The sequence below is a fragment of the Felis catus genome, chromosome D4 (genome assembly GCF_018350175.1).
Source record: "Felis catus isolate Fca126 chromosome D4, F.catus_Fca126_mat1.0, whole genome shotgun sequence".
Taxonomy (NCBI): Eukaryota; Metazoa; Chordata; class Mammalia; order Carnivora; family Felidae; genus Felis; species Felis catus.
Genome location: NC_058380.1, coordinates 69,652,450 through 69,671,895, shown reverse-complemented (window position 1 = coordinate 69,671,895; position 19,446 = coordinate 69,652,450). Strand labels below are relative to the sequence as shown.

Below are 19,446 nucleotides of genomic sequence, written 5' to 3'. Positions count from 1 at the left end.
AGGAGGGCGAATTTATATTTAGGGAGAAGAATTAAGAAGACCTCTTGGGCTGCCTGGGTGGCTTAGTTGGCTGAGTGTCCAACTTTTGATTTTGGCTCAGGTCATGATCCCTGGGTTGTGGGATGGAGCCCTGCATCGGGCGCTGTGCTGAGCATGGAGCTTGCTTCAAATTCTCTCTTTCTCCCTCTGTCTCTCTCTCTCCCCCCTCCCTCTCTGCCCCTCTCCCTCTGCCCCTCTCACGCTCTCGGTCTCTCTCTAAAATAAAATAAATAAATAAGACTTCTTGAAGATAGGTGACATTTAACAATTTATTTATTCAAAGACATGAGTACCTACTACCTTCCATTTGTTGTGCTAGGTATTGTGTATTCATTGGTGACTAAAATAAATGTAATCCCAGCCTTTCTGGAATTTACCAAGGCCTAGTGGGGGAATATAGGCTTTAAAGAAAGAAACAAACAAAACAGTTAACTATGTAATTGCAAGCGAGGATGATTACTTAGAAGATTAGAATGGATAAGAAGACGGCCTAATTTAGATTGTGTGAACTGAAAAAGCCTTTCTGAGAAAGAGACATTTATGTAGAGACTTGAAGGTAAATAGGATTTTAAGTTTTAACTCTGTTAAGAGTGAAAAGATGAGCATTCAAGGCAGAAGATAAAATTGATTCATTTTAGACATGATAAATTTATTAAAGAATTAGATTTTAAAAATTAATCTTTTTATAGTCAGAATAGGAAAAATGTAACTAAATAATAGGTAAAATTTTATTTTCCATTCCAGCCATAAACAGGTGAATTTTTTAAATCTACTTTTTTTATAATTCACAGAATGATATTAAACAGTTATTGTAATTTATAGTTCAAGTAAAATTGGAATGATTAGATAAAAAGATGAAGTAACACTATATATATATTTTTCTATTATTAGCAAAGCAAGAAAACAAAAAGTATTGCTGAAGAGCTAGAACTCTCTGTATTGAAAATCAGCCACAGTCTCAATGAACTTAAGAAAGAAGTAAGTATAGTTCGAAACCTAGTCTCTTTTAAATCTTCGCTAATTTTCATGTTGTATGGTATGTATGTGATGCATTAGTATTAGTATGTCTATGTGCCCAGAAAATGGGTTTCCATTTGGAAGCCACCATTTAATTAGTGCCATCATTGTCAAAGCTTGTACATGGATGTTCACAGCAGCTTTATTTATAATAGCCCCAAACTGGAAACAGTCTAAATTTCTATCAACAGAGGAATCGATAAATGAATTTTGGTATAACTATAACAAATACTATTCAACAAAAAGGAACAGAATCAATACAGGTAATAATATGGGTGAATCACTAAAACATAACATGAAGAGGTCAGACACAAAGAGCGTGCGCGCGTGTGTGTGTGTGTGTGTGTGTGTGTGTGTGTGTGTGTGTGTGTAATTCCATTTAGAAGAAATTCTAGAAAAGGCAATACTAATTTATAGTGACAGAAACCAGATCAGTGGCTGCCTGGGGCCAGAAGTTGGGGAAGAACTTTTTGGGGTAATGGAAATGCAGTAAATATTGATTGCAGTGGTAACCACCACCACAATATAGATATGTTTGTTAAAATTTATCAAACAGCATCCTTGGTGTATTTTGCTGCATATAAACTATAACCTTAATAAAATTGATTTTTAAAAACATTCTTCTGGTTGAGATTTCCCTGCTTCCTGAATGAAAACTTGACCATCCTGTGACTTACTTGATCACTCTCAGGTAATTGCAAGTCTCTTTAAGTCAGATGTTTGCCAACTATGACCAGGTTGTCTTTTGTAAATAAAATTTTGGGAGACATAGTCCTGCCTGTGTGCTTACATGTTGTCTACTGTTTTTTCACTACAACAACAGAGTTAGGTGGTTGCAGTTGAAATTGTGCCTAAAATATTTGCTACCTGACCCTTTACAGAGTGACTTTGCCAGTTCGTGGCTTAGGTCCTGAGACACAATCTCAGTTCAAAAATGAGAATGTTTTCTCCAATATATTAATCGCTACTTTGATATTCATTTGATTGTAGGACTTAGCCCCTTTTCCCCAGCCCCACCTAGGGCTTTTGGGAAAGGTGTGGTCTCTGGTCTCTTTTCATTCTCTTCATCCCCCCTTTATCTAGCTTCTGTTCCTGATCTTTGCCAAGTGTGGCTCAGGGCCAGTAGAGAGAAAGTGGGGAGGTGGAAAGTTCTTTGGAACTGGCGCCTTTACAGGATGCTTTGGGCTCTGTTTCAAGCTGACTTTGTCTCTCAGGGATGCTTGAGTGTGTTCTGCAGAGCCCCTCCTGTGAGACCCTCAGCCCTTCACTGAAACTCCATGTCACGTGGCTCCATCTACTTTGGGGGCTGCCTGGAGGTGGCACTCAGTAGGCACCTGTCCACTTTCCAAACAGAGCTTCCTTATCTCTAATCCCTTTATTCGTTTACACTTCTGCAGAGTCAAGGGTTCAAGGGAATGAAACTGGGTTTTATAAATTACATGTATGATGATTTGTTTCACATTTTACTTGGTACTGACCTCTATTGGAACCTTCATTTTTACATCCTGTTAAACATAGAAGGATGTTGTGGGTTATTTTGGTTTAAAAAAAGCCTATCCATTTTTTTTCCAGCCTATTCAATTTTAGCTAAATTACTGTTAAAACTTGACTATCAGTAAGAGAATAAAATCCTTTGCTGATAGACTGAGTGGCTTTCTACCAGCTTCATTTTCCTTACCTCTGAAATGGGTGTAACAACATCAACCTGGAAGAATTTTCAGAAGGAGGAAGGCAGATGATGTCTGTAGAGCTATTGTCGGTTCATTGCACAGAGCGGAACTTCCAGTTTGTTTGTCCTTTCTCCCTTATGGTTGGTAATAAGTTATCTCTAGACCCACTTATCAGATTTACGTGATTGTGGGCAAGTCACTTGGTCCCTAAGGACCTGTTTCATAGGCTGTAAAATAAAGGGCTGGCATTAGGTATTCTCTAAGGCCCTGATGGTTAAATAAAATATTTTCAAATTCTTATGTGGCATTTAGTTTCCAAAGGAAAGTACATTTTAATGTCTTTGTTTCTGACTGTAATTATTCTCACTTGGTAGCATGAATGCAGACTACTCTATTGTTAATTTTGTAAATGTCCTATAGTCTGAAATGGCGTTGGATTACTTCCAGGAAAAAAAAATCAATGGGCTTAGTTCAAAGTCAGATTTTCCTTAGGACAGTGTTAATAAAAATGATCTCTTCCTGGAGAACCCCAGAATAACCCATCACATCATTTTTTTTTTAAAGACAAAAGGCAGAATGAGAAGATTTTGGAGTTATAGGACCCAAAGATACCTGCTGAGAGTAAGCTATGCTTAAAGTCCATTCCAAGTCAAATACAGCCTTGGGGTTTTGGTTACCCTTTGTCTGTCATTTCTTCTGTGACCCAAGAGTTGGGGAGTAAAGTTCTGGATAGAACTACAGAGAAGCTGTAAACCCCTGAGGGAAGGAGTTGTATCCTACTTGTCATGTATGTCCAGCCTCTAATACAGTGTCTCCCATGGTCTGAGCATTTAATAAAGTTGTGTTGAATACCTAACTGACTGAATCTCCTATCAATACCTTTTTAAAAGTCTATGACTAACAAACGCTAATCATCATGAAACGCCATTTGATTTTCCTCTTAGTACTCTGAATACCATCCTCTTAATAAGGAACTGTTCTATTCCTAACTAACTTTTAGAGGAGCAGAAGCATTTTTTTAAGTAAGAGAAAAGCTGTGTGAGAAGGAGCTGGTTAATGGCAGGGTGAAATAGGGACCGGCCACTCTGCACGGGCTGAGCAGTCCATCTTCTACACACAGCATCACTGCCAACATTGGGGACTCAAAGATGTCGGTGTCACTCCCACCCTGGTAGAACTTACAAGCTGCCAGTGCTATACAGCTTCTACTATTACCACAAGAAACTTTGCACTTTCCTCTCAGTGGATCAAGTGAGATTGCTTTTTCATTTTTAAATGCTTGTGAGGTGCATGATTACAGAACCTTCTTGTTTGTTGTCTTTCTTTCATTACCCTTCACCCCCCACATCTGCAGCTTCACAGTACAGCAACTCAGCTGGCAGCAGATCTGTTAAAATACCATGCTGATCATGTGGTTCTAAAAGCATTAAAACTTACTGGAGTAGAAGGAAATTTAGAAGGTTTGGCTGAATATGCCTGTAAACTCTCTGAACAGAAAGAGCAGCTTGTTGAGGTGAGTAATAGGTTCATTTGTTAGAGTCATTATGGCTTCATGATAGTTGTACTATCATCAGGGAATATTAACAGCTTTTGGTTAACTTTATATGGGCATTTCCTCCATCTTCTTTGCAGTTTTAAAGGTATAATGTTGATCTGTTCTAACAACAGTCTGGCCTCTAAAACCAAACAAAGAATGCTGGAACCCACAGATGCACTTATTATTAATCTTGTCTTTATTCTCTCAGAGAGATTAGGCTATGGAGTAGAGTAAGGGAGATACGTTGTATGATTTGTTTGCATTTGAATCTGTGGGGTCTCAGCAGAAAGAGATGGCATACTTGAATTAGGATCATGTAAAAGGCTTTAATAAAGGAGCTATTCACAACTGCATAGACAGGGTGTGGGGGGACCATGGCAGTGCAGTAATTGGGGTTAGTGACAGTAGAGCTGGTATTGCTCCCTGGCCCAAATTAACAGGGGGAATGAGTGGTTCCTGGAGGCTGGACGGAAACAGAGTCTTCCAGAAAGCTACCTTGAGAGGTTTGATTTCAGGACTAGACACAGAAACAGGCCGAGGCAACCTTGCAAGGAAAGAGCGGGAGAATAAAGGCTCTTACTCCTTTCATTCCTGCTGGTCTATTGCTGGGGCTTCCCGTTGGCCAAACATAGCTGTAGACCACATATGTCAGTGTCATAAGTTTAAAGTGTACAACATAATGATTTCATATATGTATACATTATGAAATGATCACCATAGTAAATTGACTTAACATCTATCACCTCAGATAGTTACAGAAAATTCTTCCTCGTGACGGGAACTTCTAAGATCTTAGCAACTTTCAAATATACAAAACAGTACTTTTAACTATAGACTTATATATTATATCCCCAGAACTTATTTATCTTATAGCTGGAGATTTGTACCTTTTGATCACCTTCACTTAATTTTCCCCACCCCAGTGCTGTTATGTTTATAAACCAAATATTATGACTGTAAACAAAGTTGGCATTTATAGGAATCCTGCAGCAATTTTTTTAGTGGAAAAAATGCTTTGTGTCCTAAGTCTCAAGATTTGCAATAATTTTCTCTGATAAAGGTTCTCACTACATCAGCCTTGCCTAATCCAGGGTTATCTCCAGTGAAAGGTGTGTTAATTAATTGACCCTGAGGAGAAGTGTTGTTTCTTGGTAGATAGAACGTATAGCTTGACATAGTGTAGCTGAGGGATCTGGGGCAAGTCACTACTCTAAGTTTCTTCATACATACAATGTGTGGGTACTTACTACGAGATCCTTTCAAAGATTCGTCCTGGTTCTAGTATTCTGTTCCCACTTGCCATTATGAGATAAGAAACAGAGACAAAGAGACAATATGCTCTACCCTTATTGGTTCCTGCTTTATTCCTAGAAAATTTATTGGTAACCAATATAGTGTTATAATAATCTTCTCAGTAATGTACAACTTGATTTTTAATAAGATTTAATTTAATAAGGTTTTAATAAGTTTATGTGTAAGGCTTTGTTTTCTTTCCTAATTATAAAATGAAAACCTGTATTGTGAAGAATGAGAATGTGGAAGTTGAACTATCAAAATGTTTTCTCGTAGGCCTGTCGATTGTTGCGTCATATATCTGGGACAGAACCTCTTGAAATAACCTGTGTACATGCAGAGGAGACATTTCAGGTGACTGGCCAACAGGTATGATCAATAGCAGATCATTGCTTTATATTATATCTTGTCTGAGTGTCATAACAAATGTTGTGGAAGGAAGATGTGCATGGTTCTGCATAACTAGAAGCCAAATCTATTGAGAGTAATGAAGGTAATGGAGTTTTCATAGATAGCATGCCTGAACAGAGATTACATTGCCTTGGGTTAGCTACTTATCTGCAAAACTGGAGATCGGCCCATTTAATTGATGTCCTAGTTTATATTTATTTTCAAGAAGCTGTTTACAATGAAGGTTGTTATGACACATTTGAAAAGTAAGTTACCGGGGTGACTGTGGCTCACTCATTTGGTGGAGAGTGTGGCTCTTGGTCTCAGGGTTGTGGGTTTAAGCCCTGCATCGGGTGTAGAGATTACTTAAAAAAATAAAATCTTTTAGGGGTGACTGGATGGCTCAGTTGGTTAAGCATCCAACTTTGACTCAGGTCATGATATCACAGTCCGTGAGTTCGAGCCCCGCGTCGGGTTCTGTGCTGACAGCTCAGAGCCTGGAGCCTGCTTAGATTCTGTGTTTCCCTTTCTCTCTGCCTCTTCCCCACTCATACTCTGTCTCTGTCTCTCAAAAATAAATAAACATTAAAAAATAAAATCTTTTAAAGAAGTAATTACTATTATGGACCAAGCCATAAAATTACTTATGTGTTTTGACCTAGGATTCCTAGGACATAAGCAAATTAGAAAAACAAAAACTAAAGCAATGTTACAGCATTACTTACAATAAGATCCAGTTGGAAGCAAAATAAGTATCTGAAGTCAGGCAAATAATACATTATGACCTTAAAATAATAATTATGACAACTAGAAATAGCAACATTTAAAAGTGTTTTATTAAAATGTTAGATGATAAAAGCAGGATACAGATTTGTATACTTACTATAATCCTGCTATGAAAACGTACATAGGAATATGTGGAAATGAAAGTTCTTGTGCTTGTTTGGAAGAGTTGGGAATTATTTTTTTCTGACTTTTCTGAAATATTACTTTGTGTTTATAATTTCCAAGAGGCTTTTAAAAATTGATACCCCATTTAATACTGTCCCTGTCAAGTTAAAGAGAAAAGTGAGGGCCAGAACTTCATTTCTTTTTTAGGTCTAAGTTCTAAAATACAATTTACCAGGAGTTCTTATTTCATTTATCATGGTCAACCAAGGACTTACTCCTAACTCCTGTGTTTGATGGTAGTTGTAGAGCCCTTGGATTTATAGTTGAGAACAGTGCAAGTGACTTAGAGACAGTGGTGACGTGTGTCCTCTAGCAGAACCGTGATGAATGGACGTTAGAAGGACAATAAGCTTCCCTGTAGAGAATAGTGTCAAAGGCTTATTATGGAAGCAGGAACTACATGAGTGACCCTTAGCAATGATCATCAGCTGAACATTTTATTATAACCAGAGGATCTCTGTTTATTAGGAAAAACCAAGGCTTTAATATTTGCTTGTCCACTTGAGATTCATCCTGTTCACCTTGGCTATAAATGTATTTCAGTGGAATTGAAAGTTTTGACTCTCCTGCCATGTGCCGTCAGCTCTTGTTACCCTCAAGCCCTGCTTGCTACTTGGCTGTAATTCTCTGCTTACTGTTTTTACTGTAGCAGGAATATCAGGGACCACCGTACTTTCTTCCGCAGGGCAGTGATCGAGCCTGTTGTCAACTTCTATGACTTGAGAAGTCTTTTTCTTCCCACAGCCTCAGCTTTTACTCCTAGTCTTTGCTATCTGTTTCACAAAGGGATCAAGTAAAGAATTAGAGCATGTGTCTGGGATAATTTATATTTATTTCTGGACATCTCTACTTTAGCTATGTCATTTTTATAGTTCTTTTAAAATGTTAGATCCTAGGGGTGTCTGGATGGCTCAGTCAGTTGAGCGTCTGACTCTTTAAAATTTTTTTTTAATATTTATTTATTTTTGAGAGAGAAAGAGAGACAGAGCATGGGTTGCGGGGGGAATGCACAGAGAGAGAGGGAGACACAGAATCTGAAGCAGGCTCTAAGCTGTCAGCGTAGAGCCTGATGAGGGGCTCGAACCCACGAACCTCGAGATCATGACCTGAGCTGATGTCAAATGCTTAACCGACTGAGCCACCCTGGTGCCCTGAGCATCTGACTCTTGATTCCAGCTCAGGTCATGCTCCCAGGGTCCCACTCAGTGTGGAGCCTGCTTAAGATTCTCTCCACCCCCTATTCTCTTTCTCCCTCTGCCTCTCTCCCTCCCTCTCTCTCTCTCTCTCTCTCTGTCTCTCTCTCTAATTAAAAAAAAATACACACACACAGACACACACACGCCCGCGCGCGCGCGTGCGCACACACACACACACACACACACACACACACACACACACACATAGTGCCCTGGTCAAGAGGGCACTCCTGCTGAAATCTAGCCCGTGGTTCTCTGGCAAGCCCATGTACCCACCTTCCCTGAAGATGGGGAACCTTGTTATGCTCCTGAAGCTGCCACCTACTTGTCAAGCCCTGTGCCCGTGGGACTGTGCCAAACCAGGAGGAGCTTGTAGCTCTAATTCCCTTAGAGGGAGCATGGCATGGATCATATCAGTCTTCTGAAAGCTCTTCAGTGACTTCCTATCTCACAGTAAAGTCCGGTCCTTACTGTGTATGTTCCTCATTACATGGCCACTGGTGACCTTCCTGTTTTTCATGTCAGTCTAGTCACACTGGCCTGCTGGCTGTTCCCTGAACATACTAGAAGTGTTCCCAGCTCATCCCAAATGACTCACCCTAGATTCCCTCACGGCCTCCTTGACTTCTTCAGTTCTTTGTTTTTACATGCCTCCTTTTCGGTGACCTTCTAACACCCTCTATCTCTCTTACCCTTTATTGTCATACATACAATTTATCATCGCTGAAATATCTTAACATTTACATGTGTGTTTTTTATTGTCTGTCTCCCTCATAATGTGAGCCCCATGAAGACAGACAAATTTATCTGTTTCATTCACAGCTGTTTCCCCAGCTCCTGGAACATGGGTACAGTACCTGGCACATAGTAGGTGAATGAATAGCCATATATTAGTTACTTGGTATCTCTGAGCCTCGGTTTCTCTAGCTGTATAACGGGAATAATGTGTATTTGGGAAGGATAGCCAATATTTTGTCTGCGTGTTTCTGAAGATTAATACTAATGTATATCAAGCACCTAAAAGAGCATCTCAAGAACGTACCTGCCACGTACTCATAGATGTGTGTGTACGTTACTACGACTGCCACTACCAGTAATACTACCCACCTGCTGCTGCCGCTGCTGCTGCTGCCGTTATTACTACTACTATCATCATTACTATTACTACCCCTACTGCTACTGATACCAGTGCTGCTACTGCCACCATTACCACTACCCCTGTGACTGTTGTTGCTGCCATGACTACTCCCCCATCTCTTGTACCTACAGTGCACAGTCCACTCTTTGTAGTCTGTGTAGATAACTCTTTGAATTCTGCAATGGAAGCAACTTCGTTGACCCAGTTTTCCTGAAATAAAGGTCACTGCTCCCTGAATAAATGCTTGTGTAGAATCGTGCATCCTATTTATTTGTGGATCAGCTTATAAGAAACAGTGAGGTTTGTTCTATGGGTCTCCACATTGGCCAACCTGGAGCTTACGTGTGGAAATCATTTCATAGTTGTTTGTTGAGTTGAACAGCACAGACTTAAGTTTGGTCTCCAGCATGATTCTAAGAACTAAGAGTTTGAAATGCACACCTGTGTCTGTTGTGTTTCATTAGATAATTTCTGCTGCTGAAACATTGACATTGCATCCGTCTAGTAAAATTGCTAAAGAAAACCTAGATGTCTTTTGTGAAGCTTGGGAATCCCAGATTAGTGACATATCAACACTGCTACGAGAAATCAATGATGTTTTCGAAGGAAGACGAGGTGAGAAACTATCCACATATTTAAACACATTATTATTGTAATTAATTCTGTTAGTTTTTTAATGTCAAACCTCAGTTACAAGATGAATTATCTTGTTATCACCCAATGGGTTATTTTTATAGTAACATATCTCCCACAGAAAAATTGGGACGGTGTTGTCTGTCCTTTATTATAGCATCTAAGCAGTATAATTTATTGTACAACAGTGTTGTAGATTTCATTGAAATGTTAATATTCTAGTTTTCTGATTGAAATCCAGTCATTTTATATTTTATCTAAATTGTTTTTTAGTTTTAGTATAAAAGCTCTTCTGTAATACAATTATTCTCTGATTTAATTCTACTAACTTCATAATGAAATGAATGTAGTTATTTGATTTTTGAATTGCTTTCCTTCCACTTGGATGGAATCTCTTTCTCTGATGACTGCATAATCTTGGAATATTTCCTGTGGTGGGTAAGTTCATTGGTATTTCTACAACAAGTAGAATAGCACTGCACAATGTATAGGAAGGCATCCTCTTTATTTTAATATCAACTGGGAGTTTTGTTTCTTTCCCATTGTATGGTGTATCCTCTTATGTTTTTGTCTTGTCATGTACTTTTTTCCCTTTGAATGGCTTCTGTTAGTGTCAAGCATGCTTGTTTTTTTTTTTTTTTAAATAAAATGTCATTTAAGTCACAGTAACATCAAATTACATACTTATTTTTATTGAATTGCACACTTAAACATTTCATATTTAAAAAAATCTGTATTTAGGATAATTGCTGATTTGTTTTTAAAAATCAGGAAATGATAGACTTTGTAAATATAGTGTAATTTGTAAAATATAATAAATGTTTGCCATGCTTCTACATTTAAAGATTTCTGTGATAGTCTAAATGGCTTATCATTTTGATGCTTTTATAAAGCATTAATAGGCACATGGATTTTTATGTGAGGCAAGTTTCATATATTAACAGGTAACGTGATATAATTGATCCACATTTAAAGAGGAATGATAATTAAGGCATAGGACTTGTTTAGGAAACGAAGAAAAGTGGCTTCCCTGCCCTTCTCAGCACTAGCATCCACTACAGATAGACCAGAGTTGGAACAGGAAAATCCTACACTTTTTTTTTTTTTTAATAATTTTCTTTTTCAACATTTATTTATTTTTGGGACAGAGAGAGACAGAGCATGAACGGGGGAGGGGCAGAGAGAGAGGGAGACACAGAATCGGAAACAGGCTCCAGGCTCTGAGCCATCAGCCCAGAGCCTGACGCGGGGCTCGAACTCACGGACCGCGAGGTCGTGACCTGGCTGAAGTCGGACGCTTAACCGACTGCGTCACCCAGGCGCCCCACTTATTTTTGGACTACATAGTCAATTATGGTTTCTTTTCCTTTTAAGCTGGCTGTTATGTAAACAGTTTCTTCTTTAGATGTGGGTAACCTGTCCTTGGAAAACCTTAACTTCCTTAGGGCTGAACAGAAATTCTTCTTTAGGTGGGAAATTCTGTTGCCTTTAATCAATACTCCATCCATTGTTTACTGGTAAAGTATCTTGTTCAGAAGGATCCTTATGTGGAATTAATTGAGATAGAGTTGGTTGATTTCTTGTACTGCCTTTCTTTGTCCTGACTTTTATCACTAAGCTCATAAGAATAGCTTTTCTGACAAAGAAGTCCAGTTCTGGGTTAGCCATTATTGGCTGGACTGAGTCCAGTGTCACAGTGTTGTTTTTCCTGTGCTGTACGGTTATTATGACAAGCCTGCCTGTTACCTTGCACCTGTCCACTGCTTCCCTAAAAGGACAGAGTGTATTCTTCAGATCCTCATTTCTCTCTGCTACTGTTGTAACTCACGTTACAGCTATTATTGAAAAGCCTTTGCCGTATTCTAGCTACCTTTGTTCTGCTCTGAATATCTTGACTCTCATTACTAGAAAAATTATCAGATATGTTGCAAGTATCGTTTCACCAACCAATTAAGTAGCACACAACATGGTAAGCAATGAGAAGAGACTTTAGTGTTCTCATACTTGAAGTCAGTCTCAGAGCTAGGTCATTGTCCCCCTTACCGTGAGACACTCAAATTGCACAATAGGGCCTCCTGGGATTGTTTTAAGAACTCAAAAATCAATACTTGCCTTACTGCCTTTCTATCTTCATCCATTTCTGCCTTCTTACCCAAACCTCCTGGGAAGCCATGGTCTTCTTTTTGGAAGGGACCCAATCAGGAAGATCCTACTTTACCTTAGTGCTGAATATGTAATTATAGCATTTAGAATTTGAGCTTATTCTACGTACCTAAATGTGAAAAGGAGACTTCTTTCATAGTCTGTAGACTCTACCTCTCCTTTAAGGAAGCTGAATTTCTCTTGTTCTGTTTGAACCATCTTAGAATTAATATGACTGGGCTTCAGGTTATAGGGATGCACCTAGCAGCCCTGTTCCATAGCTCTGCACTTACCATGTCACTTGGCAGATTGGATACATAAGGTGCTGTTCACTGAAATAGGGAGCATAGAAGGGGGAACAATATGAGCTTGTTTGGGGGACATGGAGTTCGAATCAAGGCAGTGGTCCATCAGACAAGAGATAATGAGATGATAATAATAGAAATGGAGATAGATAAGAGGACTGATTTAAGAAAAACTTTATAAGTAATATTGGTAGGATTTGGTGATTAATTGAATGCAGAGACGAGGGAAAGTTTGAGGATGACAACTGGGTTTGGATTAGAATATCCCAGTCCTACTCCTGTGGTTACCTAATAATCGCCTTTCCTTCAGTACTTAGCCATTCGTTTTAAGTGGGTCTGGGGACGTGGTCATTCTGGTCATGCCATGTAGAACTCCTTCCAGAATCAAAAGAGCTAATTGTAGGAACTTCTAATAGGGAATAACATAGCCCATCTCTAGTGAAATAATGAGGCTTTTCTGTCCTTGGGATATTAGCTTTAGTTTGTAGAGATGCAGAAAAGTTCTGGGTATTGAAAATGAGAGCAGCATTTCTCAATTAGGTTTTCAAAAGAAATCATTTTGGTACTCCCATAAGATGAGAGGGGCTTTTGAGCTGAATTGTGAACTTCGTTTATCTGGAGGTTAAAGTGAGAAGTAAAGATGGTACAGCTGTCGTGTTGATTTAGGGAGTATTAAACTTACGATACCCCTGTGAAAACAGTTCTTTGAAAACCATTTTATAAATCAAATATCAAGTATGTTTTCCCCATAAACATTCCTGTTTTTCCAGCGACTTCTAATGTTTGCATTCAGAAGATAAAAATTGTTTTGTCTAATGTTTTCATCAGAGATACAAATTGCTTATGCCACTTCTTTAATTTGATGTAATAGCTAAACATAACTGAGTCAATACATTTGCTCTGCTTAGAATCAATGGCAATAATTAGACTTGTATGGAAAAAACAACTATAAAGTTAATATAAAATGATTCAGATTAATGATTTTTGGTATCTTTATTAACTTTTTTCTTGTTTTGTTTTGTTTTGTTTTTTGTATTATTATCAACTTACCTTGGCTTATATTGGAACTGGGGGAATGAGGGACAACCTTACCTGAATAGCATTATGGGGAAAAACTATTTGAAGAATGGTCAGTTTTGCAATTTTCCTCAAATATGCAAACCATTCTTAGTCCAACTGAATGATGGAAATAGGGAGCAAAACAAAGTACCTATAAGACACCCTCAGGGACTGGAAGTGCCAGTTAATTAATTGGTGAATAGCAAACCAGATTATATAAAGGCTCTTTGTTTCTTTGCATTTATTTCTCCGTGCCTTCTGGTTTCTTTAACTCTGTTGATTCTTGGAGAGATAAGAGATTAATATAGTTCGCTTTTTTTTTCCTCTTGGAGAGTAAAGGTGAACATTTCAGGGATATGGGCACTATGGAGGAGCATAAGAGTAGATAATAATACAAGACTGCTCACACCTAAGCTAATTATGTTAAGTAATGATTATGCTTATTTCTGTAGTTTATTAAGACCACTTTTTTAGGGATATTATGGACAGGATTTGGACTTTGAATTAAGATAAATGGTGAATTTTGAGGTTCTAAATGACTTAAAGTCTTCTATTCACACCTAATTCAGGCACTTTTTATATCAGGGCTGGGAGAAAAGGCATGGAATAATGTCTTCTTTAAGTTTTATTTCTCTCTCTCAATTCTGAGAACAGAACACCATTAATAAAATTCCCTTACAATTCTGATATTACAAACAAATTATTTGAATCATAAAACATATCCTAAGTACCAATGGCTGACCCATAATGACAGTTCATTTTCTAGATCAGCACTGTTCAATAGAAATATAACGTGAGCCACATATGTAATTTAAAATTTTATAGGAGGCACATGAAAATTTTCAAAAGAATCAGGTGAAATTCATTTTAATATTTTTTATTTAATCCAATGTATCCAAAATACTGTTTCAGTTTATAATCAGTACTTAAAAAGTATTAATGAGGTCTTTTACATTTTCTCCCATTATATTAAGTCTTCAAAATCCAATGTGTATTTTATTCAGTTTTTAAAATATATTTTTTTTTTAATTTATTTTTGGGACAGAGAGAGACAGAGCATGAACGGGGGAGGGGCAGAGAGAGAGGGAGACACAGAATCGGAAACAGGCTCCAGGCTCCGAGCCATCAGCCCAGAGCCCGACGTGGGGCTCGAACTCACGGACCGCGAGATCGTGACCTGGCTGAAGTCGGACGCTTAACTGACTGCGCCACCCAGGCGCACCTTTAAAATATTTTTGAGAGAGTGAGAGTGTGCATGAGAGTGGGGGAGGGGTGGAGAGAGAGGGAGACAGAGGATCCAGTGCAGAGCCTGATGCAGGGCTTGAACTCACACACCGTGCGATCATGTCCTGAGCCGAAGTCAGACACTTAACTGACTGAGCCACCCAGATGCCCCTTCAATATGTATTTTATACTTTAAAGCACATCTCCATTGAGACTGGTCATATTTCAGTTGCTCACTAGTCACATGGCTAGTGGATTCCATATTCAACAGCACAGTTCCAGATGAAGATGTAAATATGTTATGAGCAGGCTTACCTTGTTCATGTAATAGTTGTTCTATAAGAAAGTGTGTGACTTAGTACTCTGACATTGTATTTACTTTTATTAGGTGAAACTATATGAAATTGCTATTTTTGTATTTCAGAGTGGTTGACTATCAGCAATTTCACATAGTTCTACCTAATATATTACAGCTGAACAAAACTTCATTCCTTGAAATCAGGAAGTAATTACTGTTCAAATCTTGTAAATTCTTTCCTCAGATATAACAAACTAAACTTAAAAAAAAAATCTACCATCTATTGCAATCTGACTTTATACATGATCCAGAAGTTTGAAAGAGGAAAGCACAGGGATGAAGCGGGCCTTATACAGTACCTTACTTTCTATAGTTACTGTGCTTCCTGCCATGTGTTAATTCACAGCGAAGAGACTGTTATTTGGTTTATTTCATCTTCCTATCTTATGCACTAGAGTTGCTCTCTAACTAGAAGAATACTTTATGAAGTGAGCTGTAAATGATTTGCTTTGATGCTCGCAGAAAAGCAAGTAAGCACTGATAACTCATACTGAGAAAAGAAGAATCTGGTTTCATTAGAGGCAAGCTACTGTAAAAGATTTCACTGTGAATGAAGCTTGTTGTCAATTTAAGTAATTATCACTGAGATATTTTGCCTTTCTGCCATTACACTGGGGGAGGTAGAGATTGTCCAACCAGGTACCTTAGGGATACAACTGTTGACAATCTTCATGTTCACCAATCAAATTACAATTTTGTTTCTGAGACACATTTAATCAATAGACTAAATTATCAAAACTAATGTACTACCATTCCTATTTAATATTTTAAAAATTAAATGTGAATAATAGAAAATATGCTAATAGAAAAGTTGTTTTAAGTTGTATGTGTTATTTGTAGGAGAGAAGTATGGCTACCTTTCACTTCCAAGGCCAATGGTAAGTAGAAGAGTTTTGTACATTTTGGAATGTTTTATTCAAAATTCAAATTATATATTGAAACTGATGCGTCTGACTGCGTTCCAAAATAGTGTCCACTAGGTGGCCCGCTTGGTTACATGCATTAAGATGGTTTCTGTACCTTTTCAGGCGTTCCCTTTCAGTCTTCATTAAACACTCTAATAAAAATAACTTGTAAAAGTAAAAATAAAAATGATGAAAACACAACTAAATTTAAAAGAATGAGACAGGGTGTAAAATTCTAAATAAAATCTAAAAACTTGCAGGGCATTCTTTTTTAAATGCTCTATCAGTTGCGTTTTAGTCTATCAGACTAAGGAGGAAGATGCACATGATGTGACTGTACAAGGAAGGGCTAGAGATCACAGATCATCTGTATTTTCCAGTGAACATAAGAGGCAGCTTGTATTTGTACATGTGTGCAACTTTATGGTTTCTCTGTTTTCATTTTCTGTCCCATTTCTTCTATAGTAAGCAGCATTAGAAAATCTCAAAAGGGCTATGTTAAATGAGCAAGTATAAACCATGAGACAGAAAACAAAAGGGAAAAGTTAAGGCTCTTGAGTGTTCTGCAGTGGAACTCCTGACAGAATAGCTGGTCAGAAGGATCAAGTCATGGTGATAATAAGAGAAACAAAAAATGAGGAGGTACACATATGCCTCAAAAGTATTGGTGATGATCTTTTTCTTTAGCTAAGGGGGTTAGGGTATTTTGTTTTATTCTGTTATAATTTATGCTTTGTGTACATCTACTCAGTGTGTGTGTGTGTGTGTGTGTGTGTGTGTGTGTGTGTGTGTGTTTATAGTTTAAGTATATGTTAAAAGGAAAAAAAAAAAAAAGGGCTCCCAGCCTCTCCTGCACCTTTCTGTTCACTAGCCCCAGCCATTGTGGCCCAACTAGGGGAGCTCCTACCAGACCTCAGAGTGGGGGAATGGCCAACCTAGGCTGCTGTCTCCTAAGAGCTTCTGCATATATGTTACAAAGAAACATTGCTATTGGTGGTGGTTTCTACTTACGTAAATAGGCATCTGTGGGCTAGCCTGATAACCTAACTACAATATTTTCACCTTAGGGGAACTATATTCTGAGTTCCATATAGCTTACACAGAAAAAAATTACCATTTCAAAAATAGTGGCCCAGCAAACATGTTGATTCAAATATGAAGTGCTAAATTCTAAGTATAATCTCCTATAGGACCTGGGGTAAAGGATTAAGAACTGGGATGTCAATGGCACTTGGGGGCCAAAATTAGCCCTCATAGGACAAATTGGTTAAAGGAACTGAACTCCAGAATCATAACAATAGGAGTATATGGAAAACTACATATAGTAGCTAATTTTATGACATCATTTCATAAGAATAACTCAACAGAGGGGCCAGGAATGTTTGGAGATATAATACCTGGACTCTGACAAGGTGTACAGGTCCTTAAGTCCTTCTGGGGCATGATCTGCTTTCCCTGGCCTCGGCTTTCTAACTAACTACCTATTCAAAGCTGAACCCACATGCTAGGAGAGTGTTTGCAATTAGTTTGTTTCAACGTGTTTTAATGTAGCTTAAGTATGTTCTGAAAATGTTCAAATTAAAATTTTATTACAGGTACTTTGTTATGCTTTCTATTACTACTGTATTTCCTCACCATAACTGTACTGTTTTTTAAGATGTCTTAATCTTTTCATTGTCACAGAAGAATAATGCAAACCTGAAATCATTAAAGGCAGACAAGCCTGACTCTGAGGTAAGATCTTTTCCTTTTAACAGTCTTACTTCTAAACTTCCATTTACATTAATAATGACAATATTGTGGTGATGAAAACGTGTATTTTATAGGAGCAAGCCAAGATAGCAAAGCTTGGACTTAAGCTGGGTTTGCTTACCTCTGATGCCAACTGTGAGATCAAGAAATGGGAGGATCAGGAAAATGAGATTGTTCGAAATGGGCGGAACATGTCCAGTATGGCCTATTCTCTATATTTATTTACTAGGTAAATATAGTGATGTTTTGATCCTTTTAAATCAATTTGATAGTATCCGGTGTAAAGAAAAACTCATGTTAAATCATTGACAGGTTAAAGTCAACTTCCAATATATGGTTAAAAAAAAGACCATAAGTTCTTATAATTAAGTGAATGCAACAAGAAGGCATTTATTTAATTAGGATTTAGATTTAGAAGATATCCTCTTTCAGGTTTGTGTCCTTTTCATAATTTTGAAATAATTTTGCATTCTGCTTTTTGTCATTCTATGTATCTGTTTCTCCTAGCCAGCATCAATAAGTTTAGAAAACCTGCCTTTTAACTCTTTATGTAAGTGATTGGTACTTGATTAGATTATAGAGATCAAAGAATGCAACCATGAGGCCTACCACCTCAATGGGGTGCCAAATCTCCAGGAATCAGTGTTCATAGCAGAGTATTTCCCTAACTTCACTGTTGCAAGGCCTACCTTCTCTGTCTTGTCCACATTACAAGAGTCTTGATCACATGCCTCATTGAAGTCCATGTTGATCACATTCCACAATCTTCCACAACAAGCTATACATATGGTATAGTAATTTATGTTGCTAAACATTCATCAGTTATCTGGTCAATTATCTGTTCTAGAATTTTCTCAAAAATGACTTCAAACTTTTCACTAACTTTCTGAAATCTGTCTTTTTTATTTTTAGAAACCTGGAAAATATTTGAGTCTTCTACTCATTTTGATTTTGAAAATATTATCAGCAGTGGGCCACATCTATAAGTTGTTACAGTATTCTGGAATGTAATCCATTTGGTCTGGAGTCTTAAGCTCAATTAAAATAGGATCTCCACTACTCTATGGACATTGGGGTTCAATAAACAGCACCCTTTTTCCCACCCAAGTTCTGAACAAAATGAAAACATAAGCAAAAGAATGGCAGATAGGGGCCAGTAACATTTATATTGATAAAGCTATTATTGGATAATGTCGTTTATGTCCACAAGCAAGTAGCTTTTAAAATGATCTCTAGAATTAAGAAATTGTACTTCATAGGGACAGAATGTGTCTCTGAACACCTGGAAGAGCAGGTGTCTCCCAAAGGCATCTTTACTTCCAAGAGAAAAAGGAGAAAGGAGAGGGCTACATGTCCAACTTATTTTTGCAAAGTCACCAAAAAACGAAAAGTCCACACACTTCTACAGGATGGAATAAGTGGGAGAGCTGAGAGAAGTGAGGGATGTTGTGCTAGTGAAGATTCCTTTGCATGGAAGGAAGATCAGAGTGAGGAAGAAACATTCATTTCCCTGTTGATGAAATCTTCTAGCTTTTCAAGATAGAGTATTCTGGAGGGTGAGGGAGAAATGATAGGAGTTGAGTAATTTTGCCTCTGTTTAGCAGTCATCTGTTAATACTTTACTGTACTTTCCAGCTTTGGTGACCTTTCCTCTTTGGTGGTTTCCTTCTTTTGTTCTTGTTTTTAGCAAGCTTCTCCTGGGATTGAGTCTTCCTAACACAATTATGGCCTTTTTTTCTTAGTTCCTGTCTTTCAAAAATCAGATGAGTCAAGTGTGCAGAAGAAAGTACAATGGAACTCCTTCGTTTGCCCACACCAAATGTGCACAGATTAGCAG

General features: G+C 37.9%; 1 protein-coding gene across 1 annotated transcript in view; it reads left to right on the top strand.

Moving 5' to 3' along the window:
- CTNNAL1 (catenin alpha like 1) overlaps positions 1 to 19,446 on the top strand; it is a 63,475-nt gene that overhangs the window by 37,858 nt on the left and 6,171 nt on the right. Inside the window, exons 8-14 of the mRNA XM_023242544.2 lie at positions 931 to 1,017; positions 4,081 to 4,239; positions 5,833 to 5,925; positions 9,696 to 9,846; positions 15,793 to 15,830; positions 17,541 to 17,591; positions 17,684 to 17,838. Coding sequence (XP_023098312.1) covers positions 931 to 1,017; positions 4,081 to 4,239; positions 5,833 to 5,925; positions 9,696 to 9,846; positions 15,793 to 15,830; positions 17,541 to 17,591; positions 17,684 to 17,838 — 734 coding nt within the window. The remainder of the gene's footprint in view (positions 1 to 930; positions 1,018 to 4,080; positions 4,240 to 5,832; positions 5,926 to 9,695; positions 9,847 to 15,792; positions 15,831 to 17,540; positions 17,592 to 17,683; positions 17,839 to 19,446) is intronic.